The following is a 20025-nucleotide window of genomic DNA, read 5'->3' as shown; positions in this document are numbered from 1 at the left end:
CTAAAAAGTACGGAACCCTCGGTGCGCGAGTCCGACTCTCACGTGGCCGGTTTTTACTTAGTAATGGTGTCAATGTTGATACCATAAATTTATACTTTTATACAATTTATACAAATTTATACAAAAATGATCCCAAACCCGACCTAGTAGCTACTCTGATGCAGACAATCAAGATAAAAATGAGAGCCCTGAATAAACCTTCAAGAGCGGATAGCTCAAAAACTATACAAGATAACGAAAAACTTGACTGAATAAAACATACATACATACATACATTAAATTTTTGACGACCGTACTGTGATTTAAAAAACGCTACAATTTTTCAAAAAGTCTGCTGGCTGAACCTACTGCACTTAACCCTTCGTGCCTTGAAACCCTCGCAACCCTCAAGATTCCACTTTTCGAACCACTAGCTAGGCTCATCGTTCAATTTCAGAATCTTTCGCTTGATCGGTTATCAATATTAGCACGAGCGATAAAACAACAACTTGGGCCCCTTGTAAAACAAATAACTATTTAAGTACTCTTTTAAGGGTGCTATTGGGGTCATGGGATGCTATATTAATAGGCATTTATTGTTCTAGATCAAGAGAAAAACGTCAGGAGAAATTACCTGAGAAAGACTCAATAAAGCCAGGTGATTTGTAAAACTAGGGACAGATAGGTGACTATTTAATATTATACTTCACCTAAACCTATCTTATTTCTAGATAAAACGAATTCTAAACATGAAAAGGAAGAACAAATGAAAGATGGCACAATTATAAAGATAATTCAAGATATAATAATACGGCCCGTAAGTATCAACCTATTGATTTTAAAAAGTACCTACATGCTAAAGTGACAGTCATCATAAAGTGATTAGTGTAGTAACTATACATTGTTCAATCACATTATGTTTATAGACCAGCAAGACAGCTGTTAAAGAAGAAGACGCCCCTACAGAAAAAAACAAATCAGAGACTGCGAAAACAGCTAAACCAATAGGACGAATACATAATAAGCAAGCTCAGAAAAAAAATAGTTCACTTCGTCAGCCGAACCCGAATATTTTTAGAAAGAACACAAATAATGTTACACCTCCCGTTAAAAGAAAAATTAATACCAAAATAGACGCAATAAACAAAAAAGTGGAACCGTCTTCCTTGCCAAGTACAAAAACTAACCCAATTACAAAAATAATGGAAAGTAAGCCTGATTCTGCTGAAGCATATGATTTATTGAAAAATATTGATAGAGCTGGTGGGCCTTATAACAGATCAACAAAACAATTATTAGCCATTGATTCTATGATTGTACAGAGAAATATACTACTTCCCATTTCTCAGGAAAAAAACCTGCCTACACCCGAGTATACAATGCCAGTTAAGATTCATTCTAAAATAAATTTGTTATCAAACAGTGTACCTGATCAAGATGTAAAACTTGTCCCCGAATTGCTTACCAGTCCACCCTTGCGCGAGAGTCCGTTGACTGATTATTCTGCAGAAACCGATAGAACTCAGATCAAAACGACTGAACTAACTGAAGTGTCGAATGGCTCTCAAAAAAATACTATAATTTTCGGTAGTCAAACCGGCGACCATAACTTCACAATATACGTAAAACAGAGCGATGTGAGAAATTTAAAGCTTAACATAGAAGTCAAAAATGTATATGGCTCTATGATTGAAGCAAATCATAATCATTATGTAAAATCAACGACATCGGTCGTAAATACTCCCGAGTACGACTTCCAGGACTCCTCTAAGAACCGAGCTGAAACCAAAAACTATCACGAAGTACTAACTCTCACCGAGCCATGGCGTCCACAAATCTCCTATGAGCAATTACAACCAAAAGCCAACGGCCAAGTAGGAGTTTGTCGAAGTAATTGCTGCCCGTGTTCCAAAACAGAAGGTGCAGCACCCATTTATGTTGACAATAATAACTACTTTATATTGGTGCCCCCAGAAGATATGAACAAGCAATTATTAAGGTACCAGTATATTTACATCTATTATTAGGGTTCCGTAGCCAAATGGCAAAAAATGTCATGTCTGTCTGTCTGTCTGTCCGTCCGTATGTATGTCACAGCCACTTTTATCCGAAACTATAAGAACTATACTGTTGAAACTTTGTAAGTAGATGTATTTTGTGAACCGCATTAAGATTTTCACACAAAAATAGAAAAGAAAAAACAATACATTTTGGGGGCTCCCCATACTTGGAACTGAAACTTAAAAAAAAAATTTTCATCAAACCCACACGTGTGGGGTATCTATGGATAGGTCTTCAAAAATGATAATGAGGTTTCTAATAAAAAAAAAATCTAAACTGAATAGTTTGCGCGAGAGACACTTCCAAAGTGGTAAAATGTGTGTGTGTCCCCCCCCCCCCCCCCCCCCCCCCCATGTAACTTTAACATAAGAGAATGATAAAACTGAAGAAAATATATGATGTACATTACTATGCCAACTTCCACCGAAAATTGGTTTGAACGAGATCTGGTAAGTAGTTTTCTTTTAATACGTCATAAATCTTAAACCGCAATTTGCCATTCACTCACGTTTCACATAAAAAATACATTAGATTTATATTGACCGGGATATAGACCGTGATTATTATTATTATTATTTAATTTTGTATTATTTGTGAGCTCCCGATATTTCGATGCAGTTACATGCATCATGTTCACGGGTGACTGAAGATAGCGGGTGGGTGTCAAAGTTGTGTAGACAGCGCTCTGTCTACCCTCATTCTTGCGCGTCGGCTGCGTTCACTTTCAACGTTACCAACGGTCGCATTCACACTTGTTGGTCCGGTCGCGTTCACACTCGTTGGTCTGTCCAAACACACTACACTCACGGTGTCACTACGCGTGTTTGATTCGGATATCACTGGTTTTTTACACAAACAAATCACAGGATTCCACACATTTGACAATTTAAACCCATCTTCACGATTGAAATTTTTGTATTTGTGAATTTCAACGGCTTCTCTTACCAATCTTGGCATATAGTGGCGTTCTGTCGAAATGACCTTGGGACTATGCAACTCGATCCAGTGATTTGTACCCGACTCAAGGAGATGCTGAGCAATAGCTGACTAGCGAACGTCATTGTTCTTGACCGCAGCAATGTGTTCTTTAATTCTGCAGGCAATAGTGCGTTTGGTCTGCCCAATGTACGAACTACCACAGCTGCACTCAACTTTGTATACACCAGGTTTTTCCAGGGGAAAATTGTCTTTAGGCGACCGCAGAAACTGTGCAATTTTCCTGTGCGGGGTGAAGATAGTTTTTTTGATATCTTGTCTGTCACACCCTTGACGTACGGCATAAACGCTGGCTGTCTCTCAACGCGATGAGTGAGGCGCTTGGTTTTTGTGTCCCGCTTGTCAATGTTAACTCTGTAGCCATTCATCCTCAGGACACTCGGAACATGGTTCAGCTCCTGGTTTAGATGTAGCGAGTCACACAGAGCGTGTGCTCGATTAGTCAGTGATGCCACAACCGAGTTTAACTGTCTGGGATGATGGTAGGAGCTCGCGTATAAATAGCGGTCCGTGTGAGTCGGTTTCCTATAGACTGAGTGTCCCAGCATGCCACAACCTGTCACATTCAGTCTCACATCCAGAAACGCAATACTCCTTTCTTGTTCCATTTCCAATGTAAACGACATGGATCGGTGCATGCTATTAAGGTGTCCTAGCATCAGTTCAGCTTCCTGTTTACCACCCTTAATTATGCAGAACACATCATCCACGTAACTCTTCCAAATTTTAACGGGAACTGGGGGCGCAGAAAGGGCTAGGTGCTCAAAGTGTTCCATCCAAATGTTAGCCACCACTGGAGCCACCGGACTGCCCATCGCTACTCCCTCTGCCTGTATATAATATTGCCCGCGAAACAGAAAATAATTTGTAGTGAGGCAGTGTTCAAGGAGCCTTACGTATTCTATTGGCATGCCGTTCTCCTGGATCTTGTTTCTTACTACCTCAATGCTATCAATTACAGGTACGTTAGTGAACAATGAGTCTACGTCAAAACTGACCATCACTTATCAGGTTCAATCCTAACGTCCTGTACGATCTCAATAAAATGGCGAGAGTCCTTCACGTACAATAATACGTAATATCTTGATATCTAACCCCAAGACAGCAATTTTGAAAATAATATCTTTAAGATTTTTTTTTGAAATATTCTTCATGTGTATAAATTTTCAATATTGCGAAATTTAAAAAAAAATCTAAATGAAATTATTTTCAAAATTGCTTTCTTGGGGTTAGATAATAAGATATTACGTATCATTTGTGGTATATTGTACAAAGAAAAATCGATAGGGTATATCGTATCTGAAGGATACAATCTCGATATTTTGTGTCAAAAACTAAACAAACTATACCAACTGATGAAAGGCGCAGTTAAAGGGTTAAAGAGGTATTTCCCATTCGATATATGGATATTACGTATCATTTTATGATTAATATGTACCGTATCTGCAGTATAGTTCCATAAGTCTCGTGAAATAGGTATTGAAGTAGAACTGTGTCACTTTGTAAAATTGAAAAATTAAAAAAAAATTGTTAATGATATTATTTTCAAAATTGCTTTCTTGGAGTTAGACATGAGGATATCACGTATCATTTGTGGTATATTGTATAAAAAAAATCAGCCATATCGTGTCTGGAGGAGCCCAAACTTGGTATGTTTCGAAAATTCTTTTTGTTTTAATTTAAAAAGAAATGCCCGAAATGTAATATTGTGATATATTTTTAGAATCGCCTCAAAAAGCCCTTTCGTATGATACCATATACCATAGGTTTCGGAAAAAAAATTTTTTCTTTCCATACAAAAAAAATAATGTTTTACCACGAAATTTTTTTAGGAACTGCGGGTCAAAAATTTTGTTTTGGCCTCTAATATGTGTGTGCCAAACGGCTAACCTGTACATAGATTTGCGGTATTTTTATACGAACGGGCTAGACTTATGGTGCGACTCTGTCCGTCTGTCTGTCTGTCACATTGCTATATATCTCGAGAACTACTTAAGCTATCGATTTGAAATTTGGAACAGTCATGAATAACGCTAACCCAAACACATAGAAAGTATAATTTTTAATATTTTTTTATTAATTATGGAAAATGTCCAATATAAAGAGGGGGCAAAATTTCAAAGTCTAGTTGCTAGGTCGAGTGGGATATCATTTGAAAGAGCTCGAACTGAATTTTACAAAATATTTTTTATTTTTCTTTTCATAGAAAAAAATTTACTTATTAAGGAACATCGCAAACAAAACCATCCCCCCCCCCCTTATCTCCAAAGTTTACCAACAAAAAATTATGAAATTTTTACACAATAATAACATTATCATAAATATTACAGGAAAAATATAATTACACCTCTATCTTGAATACTTTTTTTTATTATCAAAAAACATTTTGTAATTTAATTTGCAATATAAGCCCATTTGGGACTTTTTATTATACTTGAAATATCTATGAGATTAAACTAAAACCACCTTCTTTAAAATAAAATAAAAATTGTTGAAATCGTTTCACATGATACAGAATTATCTCAGAAAAATCAACATACAGTCAAAGATAGATATAACTGTAATAGATGGATACAGTCTAAGGAAAAATGTGCCTTGAAAATCAAGAAAATTTGATTCTCGATCAGAGGGCGCTACTAGCTTTGGCCTACTGTCGTATAGATGGCGTTGACGGTTTCGTTTGTTATTTAACAATTTTAACGCATATCAGTGAAAGAACCCATGTTCTGACCCATGTCAAAATCATAAAAATAATTAATGCAAATAAAAAAAATCATGTATCCATATTTAAATACATTTTATCGTATTTTGATAACTCTTCATTTTTAGTTTTAAGGTGTGTCGATAGCTGGCAGTGAATTTACTGGGGTTACAAAATTTACTACGACAGTACCGCTCTATCTTATTATATCCTTTTTGATACAGTATACAGGTCGCGCAAATTAGTAAGCCAATTTGCCGATAGATGGAGCTTTACACAATTACGCTTATTACTTATGATTCTGGTCAAAAGTCTATTTCTGTGTTTATAGTTACATGCGAAAATTTAAAGTTTGTAGGAGTAGTTTTCATTTGGTATAGTAAGAAAAAAACCCTCCCCCTCCCTTTTTAGTGTTCCGTGCAAAACTTTGTTTTGACAAACGGAACACTTATGGGATCACTTCTGTCTTGCAAATCAGTTAAATTTGTTTTTCTCAGAGGCGGTTTGACGTAGATACCTAAAATTTGAAATAGTTATAGCAATTACCACCACTAATATTGTAAATAAGTCAAAACCGCTTATTTCTTATTTTAGGGGGAAGTTTAGGGGGTTGAGAGGGTTAATCAGATTTTTTATTTCATTTGTAAGAATCGTGTGGGGTACCATTAGAAAGCTTGCAAAAAATTGAGTCGATGGACTGATTTTGACTTCATTTTAGACTGCAGTAGTTTCGATAAAAAATGCATTTAAAGTTGCAAGTTTTCATACAAAAATATTCGCCTCTGTCCTGGGGATTTTCGCAAAAACTATAGCTAACAGGCAGCTAACCAGACAATAACCAACTAAAACGAGCATGAAGACGGCGGGAAAATTATCAGGATAACGTAACCTTTACTAGTTTTTTGACTGCAGCCTGATCTTGGGTTACTTAGGGAATCAGTACTTGGTAATTCTGTACTTTACAATGGTTGACCTATAACCTTAAAAAAACAACCTTATTCGAATAGAAATAAGTTTAAATTTGGAACGGGATTTTTCACATATTTAAGTCATTTAGTAAATTTGTTTGTGGAATTTATATGTGCATAGAGTTACTAAATCGTAGATAGCTAGATAAATTAATTTAATATTTATTTAATAGTGTTGATGATTTCAAATGTTGACTATGACTGACAGTTCAGTATCTGATTAGTCAAATTATACTGTCGAGTTAAGTAAACCTGGATAAGGGTTGTGTGATGGAGAGATATGATTTAGGAACCTAATACATATACAAATTAATGGTCATTTATATAGGTACAATATGGTACAACACAGGTTCATGGCAATAATGTATGTAAATAAATAAATAATTATTTCAAATTGATTGCAGTTAAAACTAGTTTTGACTTTTCGGGAAAACGCATTTTCACTAGGTGAAACTAGTTTTCACTGTGGGTATTCTGCCAGAGTTAAAGGATAGGTGCGACGATGAGCAAAGCGAGAAGGAGTATGTTAGGCTAACCGTGACTAAACAACGCGAATTCGAGAGAATGACGATAAATTAAACGTCACATAATTTAATACTGAAAGGGGATTTAATAGAATGCACTTACTTTTATCATTTTGGCCTGACGTTTTGAACGTCACATTACGTCCGCGGCTACAGGCAAACTCAAATCAATATAGATAAAATGTATTTTTTGTTTTTGTTACTTTCTTATACCTGTTATTAAAAATTTCGGTAAAGGGGTATTTGTAATAAACGAACTTAAGAGACAAAAACTGACTTTTCATCTTGAGTCGTGTCCAGTCTATAAGTTTCACATAACTACAACAATCATAGGTTAATAACATGAGGTTTTATACCTACTTACTGTTTTTGACGTATTTAGTTTTGACATACGAAGTTGTGATTTTTATTGTCAATTTTGACGTATATTGTGTTTATTTTGGTGTTTGGTAAATGAAGATATTAAAGAGAGATTTTATGCTACTGGACGTGAGATATAAAGAGGGACAGTCGGTGTCTACGACACGGATATCAAATCATCCATCCGCGGCAGCAGAGATCGCCGCGAAGTCCACCGTCGCCTTCGGTGATGATGGGTTCTTTGACCACGTTCCCCCAGATTATTTTATATTACTTATTATAAGAGTTAGGGGCGAAAACCAGGTTTCATACAATTTTTAAAAAACTATATGTCGAGCATAGCTATGATTAAAATATATTGTGTAAAAATATTTTACATTATGTCAATATCTAGGGAGGAAAGTGAGGACTAAGTTTGTACGGAGAATCGATAGTCCCCTATGACAAGGTACCAAATGGGTCATAAATTAAACCTGTTCAAAATACCTTAAGCAATGATAAAAGCTTTATCTAATAAGCGTTATCATTTCATAGTGTTTGAGACATGCCTAAACTTTAATGCGTCATAACGATGCGTACAGTCACCTGCAATAATACGTTACCTCACACCTCTTCAAATGCCGCAAATATATGAGACACGCTCAGGCTCTACAAATAAGACCATGTCAGATATTTTTGCGGCCTTCGAAGAGTAACATATTATTGTAGATGACTGTACGATAGTAGATAGACTCACGGAACACTTTGCTGCCGCAGTTGCGACTGCGGGCTTGGCCAAATTATTTCGTTAGCGGGAGCCAATTTCAAAATGTAAGTATATAGCCTTTGTCACTACCATAATTCTGACGAATTCAACCACATCTCATATGTCAATAAAAACCGGCCAAGTGCGAGTTGGACTCGCGCACCGAGGGTTGCGTAATTTTTAGTATTTGTTGTTATAGCGGCAACAGAAATACATCCTTCTTCCTCGCGTTATCCCGGCATTTTACCACGGCTCCTGGGAGCCTGGGGTCCGCTTGACAACTAATCCTAAGAATCGACGTAGGCACTATAGTTTTTACGAAAGCGACTGCCATCTGACCTTTCAACCCAGAGGGGGAACTAACTAGGCCTTGTTAGGATCAGTCCGGTTTCCTCACGATGTTTTCCTTCACCGAAAAGCGACTGGTAAATATCAAATGATATTTCGTACATAAGTTCCGAAAAACTCATTGGTACAAGCCGGGGTTTGAACCCGCGACCTCCGGATTGAAAGTCGCACGCTCTTACCGCTAGGCCACCAGCGCTTCTTGCGTGGCAACAGAAATACATCATCTGTTAAAATTTCAACTGTCTAGCTATCAAGGTTCATGAGATACAGCCTGGTGATAGACAGACACACGGACAGACGGACAGCGGAGTCTTAGGAATAGGGTCCCGTTTTTACCCTTTGGGTACAGAACCCTAAAAACCGTCCAGCCGTTTGGGCTGTAGGGCGTGCCAAATATATACATACCCACGCTCGAAATACATTAGTCATTACCCTCCTTCTGATGCAGTCGGATAAAACCATACTATTTTATAGTATTTTTTTACAGGAATTGTATTTTTACCTTAAAATTAAAATTAAATTAAATTAAATAATCATTTATTGCAGATCATAACAATCCATAGATTTAGTTAGTTTGTCTTAAGCTAAGTACCTAATAACTAGTGTTAGTATTTACTAAGTTAACCTACAACTAAAAAACCGGGCAAGTGCGAGTCGGACTCGCGTTCCAAGGGTTCCGTACATTACACAATTTAAACAATGTATTTTTTATGTAAAACTTGAGTGAAATGTCTTTTTAAAAATCCGTAGGGGTCGGATCAAAAACTAAGTAATTAAGCCCGACTCACGCTTGACTGCACATTTCTAATAGGTTTTCCTGTAATTTATAGGTAAAGATCTATTTTGTGTATTTTTTTCAAAATTTTGACCCAGTAGTTTCGATGATAAAGGGGGAATGGTCATTTTTTGCCTATTTTCTTTTATAACCTCTAAATTGTTTATCCTAAAATTATAAAAAACATATTTGAGATTCTCACAATGAGCTTTTTCGTTTGATATGTAACGCGATATAGTTTGAAAAAGTTTATTTTTTAATTTTCACGTTTACCCCTCCAAAAGTGGCCCCCATGTTTAATATTCATTTGTTTACGTTACATGTTCATCTTTGGGTCACAAACTTACATATGTGTACTAAATTTCAACTTAATTGGTCCAGTAGTTTCGGAGCAAATAGGCTGTGACAGACGGACAGACAGACAGACGCACGAGTGATCCTATAAGGGTTCCGTTATTTCCTTTTGAGGTACGGAACCCTAAAAAGAACTTAACACCATACAGGTCAACATACAGGTCGCCCAGTTAAAACCACCAGGTGCCTCCGTATTCTACAGTCGTATCTATCGGATAATACTTTCAGAAAGCTGTTGGGACTGCTTCTTGCTCGTTGCATTAAGGAGGCTAAGCGCTTACGCAAGATAGCATGGAATCCGTCTGTGCGCGCCTCTGCAAACAACGTCGAGGCGCTGCAGAACCTTGACAGCCCCATCAGCATTCTGAAAGCATTATTATACTGAACTCGGAGAGCGTAAGCTATTATAACGCTAAAGCTAAAGCGTTAAAGCTTATTATATATTTTTTTTACAATCCATAACTCACGCGGGAACAATATAGGCCTTTGTCCTTCAGTACACCTGCATGAAATAAGATTTTTTTCGAGCAAGTGTGATGAAAAATAAATTACACTGTAGGCTGTACTCAGTGTACCCCTCACATGGACACAATTTGTTTAGCGACTTTTAAAAAATAACTTGTTTTTTTACGAATTTTGTTATGTCACAGAATAAGTAATAGTACTACCGTACACAAAGGAAACTTCCTACAAAACCGAAGCGAAGTTTGACAGCGGTTCAGTGTCGAACCATTGAGGTGTGCGTAGTAATATAAGATATAGATAGAAGTTGTCGATGTACGTTGGGTTAGTTACATTATAGACGCTCACGAGCAAACACGTGTGTTTCTATTCTCCTCAGTCCCATACTTACCACATGGCGACCGTGACCTCGAGCGCGGGCTCCGCCGGGCCGCATGATGTTAGTGTCAGCGTTTTCGCCGTGTGAGCGTGTTTATTATGATATGGACTGCGTAAGCGACAGTACTACAGACGATTAATACAGTTACGGGCAATTTTCGTGTAGAAGAAATACAGTAACTCAGGAGTGATGGGACAAGGATACAGCAAACAGGAGGAGAAGGAAGTTGTGATCACCTAGAATGCGGTTGGATCGAATGATGCGACAGACAGGACAGGAGCGAGCATCACACAATAGTCAATAACATCCTTGTAAGCGTTCTTCTCGTCGTACTCGCTTGCATCGGTTGCTGCGTCCTGTACAAGTTCTTCAAGAAGGCACAGCAAAAATACATACACAAAGAAGTCAGAAGAGAAGTTTGGGCACGAGTGCAAGCAAGGCTGTCCACGAGGAAGGCAGTTCCGGCTAAGGACGAGGAGGAAGGCGCATAAGCGGAGGATGAAAAGCGCGACGTTTTACATATAGTATGTGTGTGAAGTGAAAAGTGTTGGAAGTGGAAAGCGTCGGAGATGTTAAGGGTATGGATTTAGAATTACAGACTATATAAAATAAGTTAGAAAATATACGCGTATATCTACGGAAATTAGGCGAGGCTAGAAGGCAACTAAAACCCGGCCAGGAAAAAATTGACAATGCGCAGTTACTGTGTTGTAGTCTACAATCGCACCATAAGTTCGCATGAAATCTAAACCAAGAACCCCGTCCGCATGACACGGCATATCTTGATCTTGCAAAACGTGAAACCTATGCCTGAGTTGTATCGTATTTCCGTTATGCAAAGTTACGTCCGCCACTTGTTTACTAGTAATAATATCTGCGATTCTGTGGGAACGTTACTTTGTTGCAAAATTGATATACTATATTTAATGAACAACTCCTCTATTTTATCGCCCCATTGTCTATCATAAGAATAAGATTTTTTCCACCTACAGTAAAATTTACATAATCTAAACCGTCGCATATAGTTAAAACCTTATGCTCGAAAAAACTGAAGTCGGTCTTTCCCGTCACTTGACGAACTGTGGGGAGTCTGCGGCTCGTGAGTATAGGTATATATGTTTCCGCGGCGTCCACGACTCCTGCGAGTACTGGGATGTCCGCTAAAATTCGTACGTTGCCCACGGCCCCTGTGAAAATTATTGCTAGGTACAGTACCTCTATTAGTGGGGTAGCGTGGTGGCCAATGAACAACTCCTCTATTTTATCGCCATATTGAGTAATAGACATATCGCGCTGTGTTATGGTATTTAATTGTTCAAGTAATGAGATTGCGGATTTCTTCGGCAGCAAATATTTTTGTAGATCAGACACTAATTCGATAACTGTTTCATAAATCGATTTAAGTTTTAGTTGAGTAATCTTATTAATTCGTGTTTTAAGGACAAATGAAATTACAAATTTTTTCTCGCTACTTTCGTTCAATATACTGTCTAACATTTCGATATCGGAGATCATTCTTTCCACGGTCTCCTCCTTGCCGTCCAAAATAGATATTAAGCTGTTCGCTTTTTTTTATTTCGAATTTTTTCTCCATTTTAATTGGTTTTTCGGTTACACGCTCGGATACTTTGTATGTTAAGATTTTACTATAAGCCTTATCAATTTTTTCACACAACAACTCTAAAATTTAACACTCCTCTGACTCAGATAGATCATCTAAATTAACAGAATTGATTAAAGATCGATAGTCGATCGATGTCCCTTTCTAATATATGGCACTATCCCTTTCGGCTATTTAGGGTTGTCAAAATTTAGGTCAATGTCTTGTCTGTGGTCGTGCACAGCTGTACGCAAAGGGACGTCAAGTTGTGCCAACCCTAATAATTGCTCGGATTTGCTCGTGTTACAGGGCCCACCCGGTATAATTAACTTATATACCTACTATATACCTACATACTTCACTTGCAGCTGCGCTTGCAATATGGAAACTACCCAAGAAACCAATCGTGAGATGCCCGCTTACGACGAGTTACCGAATGTTAAAAACCATATTATTGGTAAACTAGACGGCAATACGAGTTCACCAACAGACACAAGCGACTTAAATGAAAATTTGGAAAGAAGTAAAGGTAAAATAATGGGTACAATGTACCCTGTATATGTTATATTATATTAAGACAAAACACATACGTTTAAAATTTATGCAGTTATAATGCTTAAATTCAAAATACATACTGTATCAAAATATATAAAGTTTTAACTATAAAACTCCCGTGAGACTCAAACATATTAGAATATTTTAAACCGGATCACTCACGTATTATTAAGTCGAATAGCTCGACATGTTTCGGTCCAATTTACGAGGACCGTCTTCAGGGAGCAACGACACGTCTTCACTGGTCGAGGGCGCGGCGTGTACTGCGGGCCAAAGCTCGACTCGCCCGGCCGCTCACGATAGACGGCGTCGGCGGTGCTGGCGACGTCAACGTTGCGAGGATGGCTCTACCCTCCGTATTTCGTTTGTCAAATGTCGGATCGCACACAACACTCACTGAGTCACTTGCTCCAAAGGGTTCCGTTCCAAAGGGTAAAAACGGGACCCTATTACTAAGACTCCTCTGTCCGTCTGTCCGTCTATCTGTCACCGGGCTGTATCTCATCAACCGTGATAGCTGATAGCTAGACAGTTGAAATTTTCACTAGTGATGTATTTCTGTTTCCGCTATGACAACAAATACTAAAAAGTACGGAACCCTCGGTAGGCGAGTCCGACTCGCACTTGGCCGGTTTTTATAGGAGCACAACTCTCTTTGAAGTATTCCTTTCCTTCAGAAATAATCAGGTTTATGTTTTTCAATTTGTGTGACGTGACACGTGACGTGTTTCATATAGACGATACATAGAAATGACACACACTGGCGTTATAGTTAAAACTCGGGCTACTTTAACTTTTCATCTTATCCTCCTTGAATTTCAATTAAATGTAATCTCGCCAATTGTTGTGGTATAAGTAACCTAATTTTAGTAGTCAAATGTGTCAAACAAAATCGTGTTGAAGGCGGAATAAAAATATTGTCATCATGTTACATACCTAACTTATAATATTTTGTATGAAACAACTAAATTGATTATTTCCGAAAGTATACCTACCTCTGAGACAGTTGTACCATTTCAAAAAAAGAATCAGGAGACTTGAATCTACGAGTACATCATACTAAAATTTCATGAGATTTGACTGAAACCACTTTACACATATGTTTGCTGTGGGGTCCTTTTAAACTGTACCTTCATTTAAGATCATGACCCAATATACCAATGAAATCTTACAAAAAATACTGCTAAAAAAACAATGCGTGATGTAGTTCTGTATTTCTTGCATGTTGTTTGGAGTCCTTGGAGGAATCTGAGACTATATTTTGCAAGCAAAAAAAGTTGTGCTCCCTGCGTAATTGCAAAAATTTCGGACTTTTTTCAGTTTTTGCAGTTTTATTATAAAACTGTGGGTTTTTGTCAAAACTGTCTATGTAATGTTGAAAGTACATCAAATTTTGAACAATTTAAGCCCATTTATAACGCCGTATATCAAATAGTTCTTGAGATATGAGGCTTTAAAAAAGGGTGTTTTTTCTTTTTAACGAAATTTTTTGTTTTGCATATATTTTAAGACGAACATCGGCGCAACCTCTCATGCTATGAGATATATTGCAATAAATAAAGTTGTAGCAAATTTAATTACCTTTCATTTAAGTGCAAGAAAGGGTCAGTATGTCCTACGGTTCTCTTGTTATCGTAAAAAAAATGAAATTGAAATAATGGGGAAGGCAACTAATGTATTGTTTAAGGCATTGTCAAAATCCCTACAAAAACAGTACTATCGTCGAGAGCGCTACGATTAGCTTTTACTGGCCTTCCTGAGCAGCAAAGTAATGTTAGAGATCAACCATTTTTAAAATGCACTCCCCTCTTAGCACGTCATTAGGCCTGTTTGTAATGAAATCGAGATGCAATATGTAGGTAAGCTTGTCTTCCGGGCTCACTCTTTAGTCGCAAGGTAGTAGTCATAGTCCATGAGACCGTGATAGTTCTGATTTAACAATTCGTTACGATTTTGACTTTGTTTTGGTACAACTTTGCCGATAGCTCACGCTGATTGGTGCGGTGCGAACGAAACTCACTGAAAGTTGTCTCATTAGCCATCTCGCTCGCGCTTATTGGTGCCCTTTAGATGAGCTGTGAGTCATGTCAATACAAGATCCAAACCATAACTAATTGGTAAATCAGAATCAGCCCCTTTACCCACGCGTGGCGGGTAAATACCAGGAAAATATTCGAAACTACCCTATCTACCCTATATTTACCCGTATCTATGCATCATCAGAATGCATCATCAAAGTCCAAATTCAATCAAAGCAAAGCAGTTGGAGCGCGTCACAGAAATTCGTGACCTTGGACTAACGCTTGATAGGGAACTTAACTTCCGGCAACATATCACTACCACATGTTTGAAGTCGAGCAAAACACTCGGATTTATCATGAGGATGGCATACCAGTTTCCTAATCCTAATGTTGCCATAAGGCTTTACAATGCATACGTTCGCAGCAGACTGGAATTTGGCGCTATAGTTTGGGATCCCCACGAAGCAAAATATATCCTAAGTATAGAGAAAATACAGCGCAAATTTGCTAGGTTTATATACAGACGTAAATATGGGTACTACCCCTATATGTATCCGTCACTATTTGTTACGGCTATGGTCGGATTGGACACTCTGGAATTGAGAAGGAAGTTGTTGCTCATAGTGCACTACTATCAGCTTCTAAATAATAGAGTTGACAATCCGAGTGTGCTAGGGCAGATAGGATTGCACGTCCCCGTTCTGAGGCGCGGAGGTGGCGCAGCAGTGGAACCGCGGCGACGCCCGCAGCCGTTCGCGAGGAGCGTTGCGCGCACTGGACGGGGTGGTAATGCTTCCCGCGGAAAGCACTTTTGCTGCTGAACAATTTGTACGCGCAGGTTGCTGATACAGATATATTCCACGATAGTATGGGTGTTTTCGTGAGACGTGTTGTGCTGTGTCTTGGCAATTGTAACGCAATATAGGTGGGCAATTAATTTTAATTTGATTTGATTTATACATGTGTAATTTTAATATGATTGATTTATATAAACTTGATAATTTTAGGAATAAGGTTTAATGTGCAATTTGAATTATTTATAATGTAATTTAATAATATGACTGAGTACAATTGGTAGTTTAAGAAATGATTTAAATTATAGTTTGACATGTAAATTAATATAATGTAATGTAATTTAATAATATGATTTATTGTAGTATGTAAGTGCTTTGGTTTAGAACTGTAAACTTGCATATTTGGAAATAAAATAATAAATAAAAGCAAAGCAAGGGTCGAAGCAGAAATCACACACCGTGGCACTTGTTTATCAAACTGATTATCAACAATACTTATAAGATCAAGATCTTGACCGTTCGAGTGATAAGCAGCAACTGACCGGTCCGGTAACTAATTGCACCCTTTCAATACGAATGCATGTACCAGGCATTCGGCCAGTAAAATCTAATCGTAGCGCTCTCGACGACTGCGTACTGCTTTTGCTTAAACAATACATTAGTTGCCTTCCCCATTATAGCAATTTCATTTTTTTACGATAACAAGAGAACCGTAGGACATACTGACCCTTTCTGGCACTTAAATTAAAGGTTATTAAATTTGCTACAACTTTATTCGTGGAAATATATCCATAGCATTAGCGGTTGTGCCCTTATTTGTCTTAATATATAGGCAAAACGAAAAATTTCACTAAAAAGAAAAAAATACCCTTTTTTTAAAGCCTGTTATTTCAAGAACTATTAGACATACGGCGCTGTAAATGGGCTTAAACTGTTCAAAATTTAATGTACTTTCAACATTACGAAGCAAGTTTTGAACAAAAACCCATAGTTTTATAATAAAACTGCAAAAACTAAAAAAAGTCCGAAATTTTTGCGGTTTTTTGTAAATTACGCAGAGAGCACAACTTTCTTTTGCTTGCAAAATATAGCCTCACATTCCTCCAAGGTCTCCAAACATCATATTAAAAAATACAGAACTACATCACGCATTGTTTTTTTATTGTAGGTAAGATTTCACCGATGTACAAAGTTAGGTGCGACGTGCGACGCCAATGAGCGTGTTAGATTCAAGTGTGACCAGGAACAAAAGACAAAACTTGTTATTTAAAATATTCATCAAATGAGTGTATTTTAAGAAGTTAAGTTTCTACGAAGATAATACTTACTTAGTAGTTAGTAGTATATGTAAAACAAACGTATGGATTATAATTGTTATTCACTATCAATATTACTGTTCTCTAGTATACAGGTTGGATTTTCTTATTGGGTCAGTGAGGGCAGATACCAGATCCCATGCTGCTACGCGAAAACGGTCTTAGAAGACCTTCCCTCGATTTCAAATGAATGAAGATTGGCGTTTACAGGTTTTGGAAAAAACACAGGGTGCGAGAAAAAGGTCATTTTTAACAAACTTTTTTTTGATGCCATTCAATCCCATTCCTATCCAGGATCAAAAGCTTGTATGAGAGCAAAAAAAAATTAGGCTAGTTCGATTTGTGGCTTAATTGAGGAAAACTTCCCATGCAATTTGTATCAATCGTGTTCTAGGGGTCAACTTATGGTAATATACTAAACAGCCACAAATTAAAGAAAACTTTTTCCATACATTTACTATGGAGAAACTGTAAAATTTTATTAAAATTTTTCTATCTCGCCAATCAGTCCTGTTACGTTTACGGACCATAATACTGTATGAAGACATTACTGTGAGACTAATGGGCGAGATAGAAAAATGTGAATAAAATGTCTGGAGGCACGGTAGTGCCCCCGCCAAAACGAGCAAAGCGAAGCGCATGGGCACTACCTACCTTTTCTCGAAGCGCTTCGTCGTGTTTTTGAACCCTCATAACTTGGGTTTGGATTACACTAGATAAACCCAATTCTCGGGATATGATTTCAATAGTAAACTTATTAAGCATAAAAAATTTCAATTGCATAGCTCTTATACTTTAGAATCTAGCATACCAAAATAGCATGTGAAAAATAAAAGTTTTCATTTTCATACAAATTGTATGGGAAAAGCTTTCCACGATTTGTGGCTTTTCTAGCCGAAAAATTTGTTTTGGTCCTATACAAGCTTTTGATGCTGTATTGGGACCGTGCACGACGACAGCGCCACACAGCGGTTGCAACTATAGGCTCGTATTTTGTCGAAACTATTAAGCGAGAAGTAAGTAAATCGTAATAATTTCAATGTAAACTACTGAACGGATTTTTATGCGGCTTTCACCTATGAATAGAGTGATTCTTGAGGAAGGTTAAGGCGGATAATTTGTTAAGGTTTTGTGTAAATTGGTTGAAATATGACGATATTTGCTAATGAAGTCAGAAAAAAATCACGCTGGCTAAGAGCTTTAATCGAAAATGCTGGTCAATCCGTTTAAGATATAACAACAGAATGTATGGTGGAAAGATCTCAAGGATAACTTTCTATACCCATTCTTATCTTCTACAAAAATATTTCATAGTATGTGGTATTTGCAAAGCTATTTACACGGATACAGTATTAATAATTGTCAAATTGAAAAAAAAAAAAAAAAAAAAAAAAACTGGTCTATATAATATATCTACCTATGTTTAGGCGATAGACTTGGTATTGTCAAATTAAATACTTTAGTTATATTAATCATTTCATACAGATTACAATGGTACCTTACTCCATGCAATTTAAATTAGTATATCAGTAGTAATCGTAAATTAACGTTCCATTTCGAGCCATATATATAACTTGTATGAAATGTTAAAGACGCGAATTCCCGTTAGCGCCAATTTTTACCACCTTATGCGCTGCGATCGGTTTATTTACCCCCACCATGTACTTCGCACGGTGCCAATAGGAAAGGAATCGATTGGCATCAAAAAAAAGTTTGTCGTAAATGACCTTTTTCTCGCACCATGTATGTTTTTACAATATCTGTAAACGCCAATCTTCATTTATTTGAAAATGAGGGAAGGTCTTCTAAGACCATTTTCGCGTAGCAGCACGGGGTCTGGTAACTACCCTCACTGACCCAATAAGAAAATCCACCCTGTATGCTTTCTGAAGTTATACATTATGAGCTTATTCAATTCTAAGTATTTCAGAGAATATTGGAAACGTAGCTGGTAGGTGGTAATTAATTCTGAATGTTATACTCCTATACCTTACAACCGTTATGTACCTATTCTGAATTGATACATTCCAAACGTATGAACTTTGATTTTATATATTATTTGTATGTACCCAAAATAGTCATGGTCATGTGTAGGCTGAAAATCATTGTAGGTGAAGATATAAATCAATGTGATTGCTGTTACTGTGAGCAAACTTTTCTCGAGTTAACTGTCTGTGACAAAGAACAAGCCACCTGTCGTGACTGTGTTACCAAAAAACACGCACTCGTCAATAAGAATCACACAAAGCTTAAAGAAGCCTTCACACAAACTGACTGGAGTGGTATAGTGGTAAGACATTTTATCGCTTTATTACACTTTAGTAGAAGTATTCGATTAGGTACCTATTTTATTTTTTGACACTGCTGTACTGAAACATCCTTAGTCCTTAACATAATTTAAATTTGAACTGTGTTTATAAAAACCTATAATGTCTATAGGAGCCATCGGTATTTTTTATCTGCTAATTACTGACTTAGTTATATTCCTGTACAGTACGCCCCGAAGAATACAAAAACATTTTGTGGTTGATTTAATTTACCTTTTTGAGGATGTCTTGTAGTTGATGCGGGTGGATCATGGTGGTCATACGTGAACAAATGAGTTATCTCAAAGTGACAGCTGACATGTAGTATGGACAGTTTTTGCATAAGAATTTATATTGTCTCTATGTTGTGCCTTGTTGTCTTTTGTTTTACCATTTACCACCGCTTTGTTGCAGCTTGAAGTCCGACCTCGGGAAAACGGCAGCTACGAATTCCACATACCATCGTTAAAAGTTCTCAAAATGGCTGACTCTTTATATTAAAGAGGACTTCAAACCGCTGTGATAAATTTATATTATTAATTTATTAGCACAACTTTACTGTACAAAACAAATAATAATGTAAGAAATATATTTGTCTTCACTCTACAAGCCGTATCTGCCACCAGAGCGTCGTACTCCTTAAGTTTTCGAGACATAATGTTCCTTACCTTCCGTTTCAAATACTTGATCTGCAAATCTCTCAGGTGTTTTATATTTTCCGGCCTCATCTCTGCCATTACCTTTAAAAGTAATACGTTTTATAAATAAAATGGTATTTGGT

The 20025-nt window shown here is 37.1% G+C and overlaps 2 protein-coding genes and 1 long non-coding RNA gene across 3 annotated transcripts in view; 2 read left to right on the top strand and 1 right to left on the bottom strand.

Annotated features, from left to right (window-relative positions):
- The first annotated feature begins 579 nt into the window (after positions 1 to 579).
- LOC134754085 (uncharacterized) lies at positions 580 to 1042 on the top strand. The gene is made up of 3 exons (XR_010128872.1): positions 580 to 637; positions 711 to 796; positions 906 to 1042. It is a non-coding gene; the product is annotated as an uncharacterized LOC134754085 (long non-coding RNA).
- A 139-nt stretch (positions 1043 to 1181) lies between these two features.
- On the top strand, positions 1182 to 15107 carry LOC134753766 (uncharacterized). Its single transcript, XM_063689704.1, has 3 exons — positions 1182 to 1984; positions 12621 to 12781; positions 15031 to 15107. The coding sequence occupies exons 1-3, from the start codon at positions 1182 to 1184 to the stop codon at positions 15105 to 15107; spliced, it is 1041 nt and encodes a 346-aa protein (XP_063545774.1).
- A 4650-nt stretch (positions 15108 to 19757) lies between these two features.
- LOC134754880 (uncharacterized) overlaps positions 19758 to 20025 on the bottom strand; it is a 42609-nt gene continuing 42341 nt past the window's right edge. Inside the window, exon 10 of the mRNA XM_063691339.1 lies at positions 19758 to 19984. Within this exon, the coding sequence (XP_063547409.1) occupies positions 19781 to 19984 (204 nt within the window). The 3' untranslated portion in view covers positions 19758 to 19780. The remainder of the gene's footprint in view (positions 19985 to 20025) is intronic.

Source organism: Cydia strobilella, chromosome Z, assembly GCF_947568885.1.
Source record: "Cydia strobilella chromosome Z, ilCydStro3.1, whole genome shotgun sequence".
NCBI lineage: Eukaryota > Metazoa > Arthropoda > Insecta > Lepidoptera > Tortricidae > Cydia > Cydia strobilella.
The sequence above is the reverse complement of the archived record's forward strand: the minus strand, read 5'-3'. Positions and strand labels throughout refer to the sequence as shown.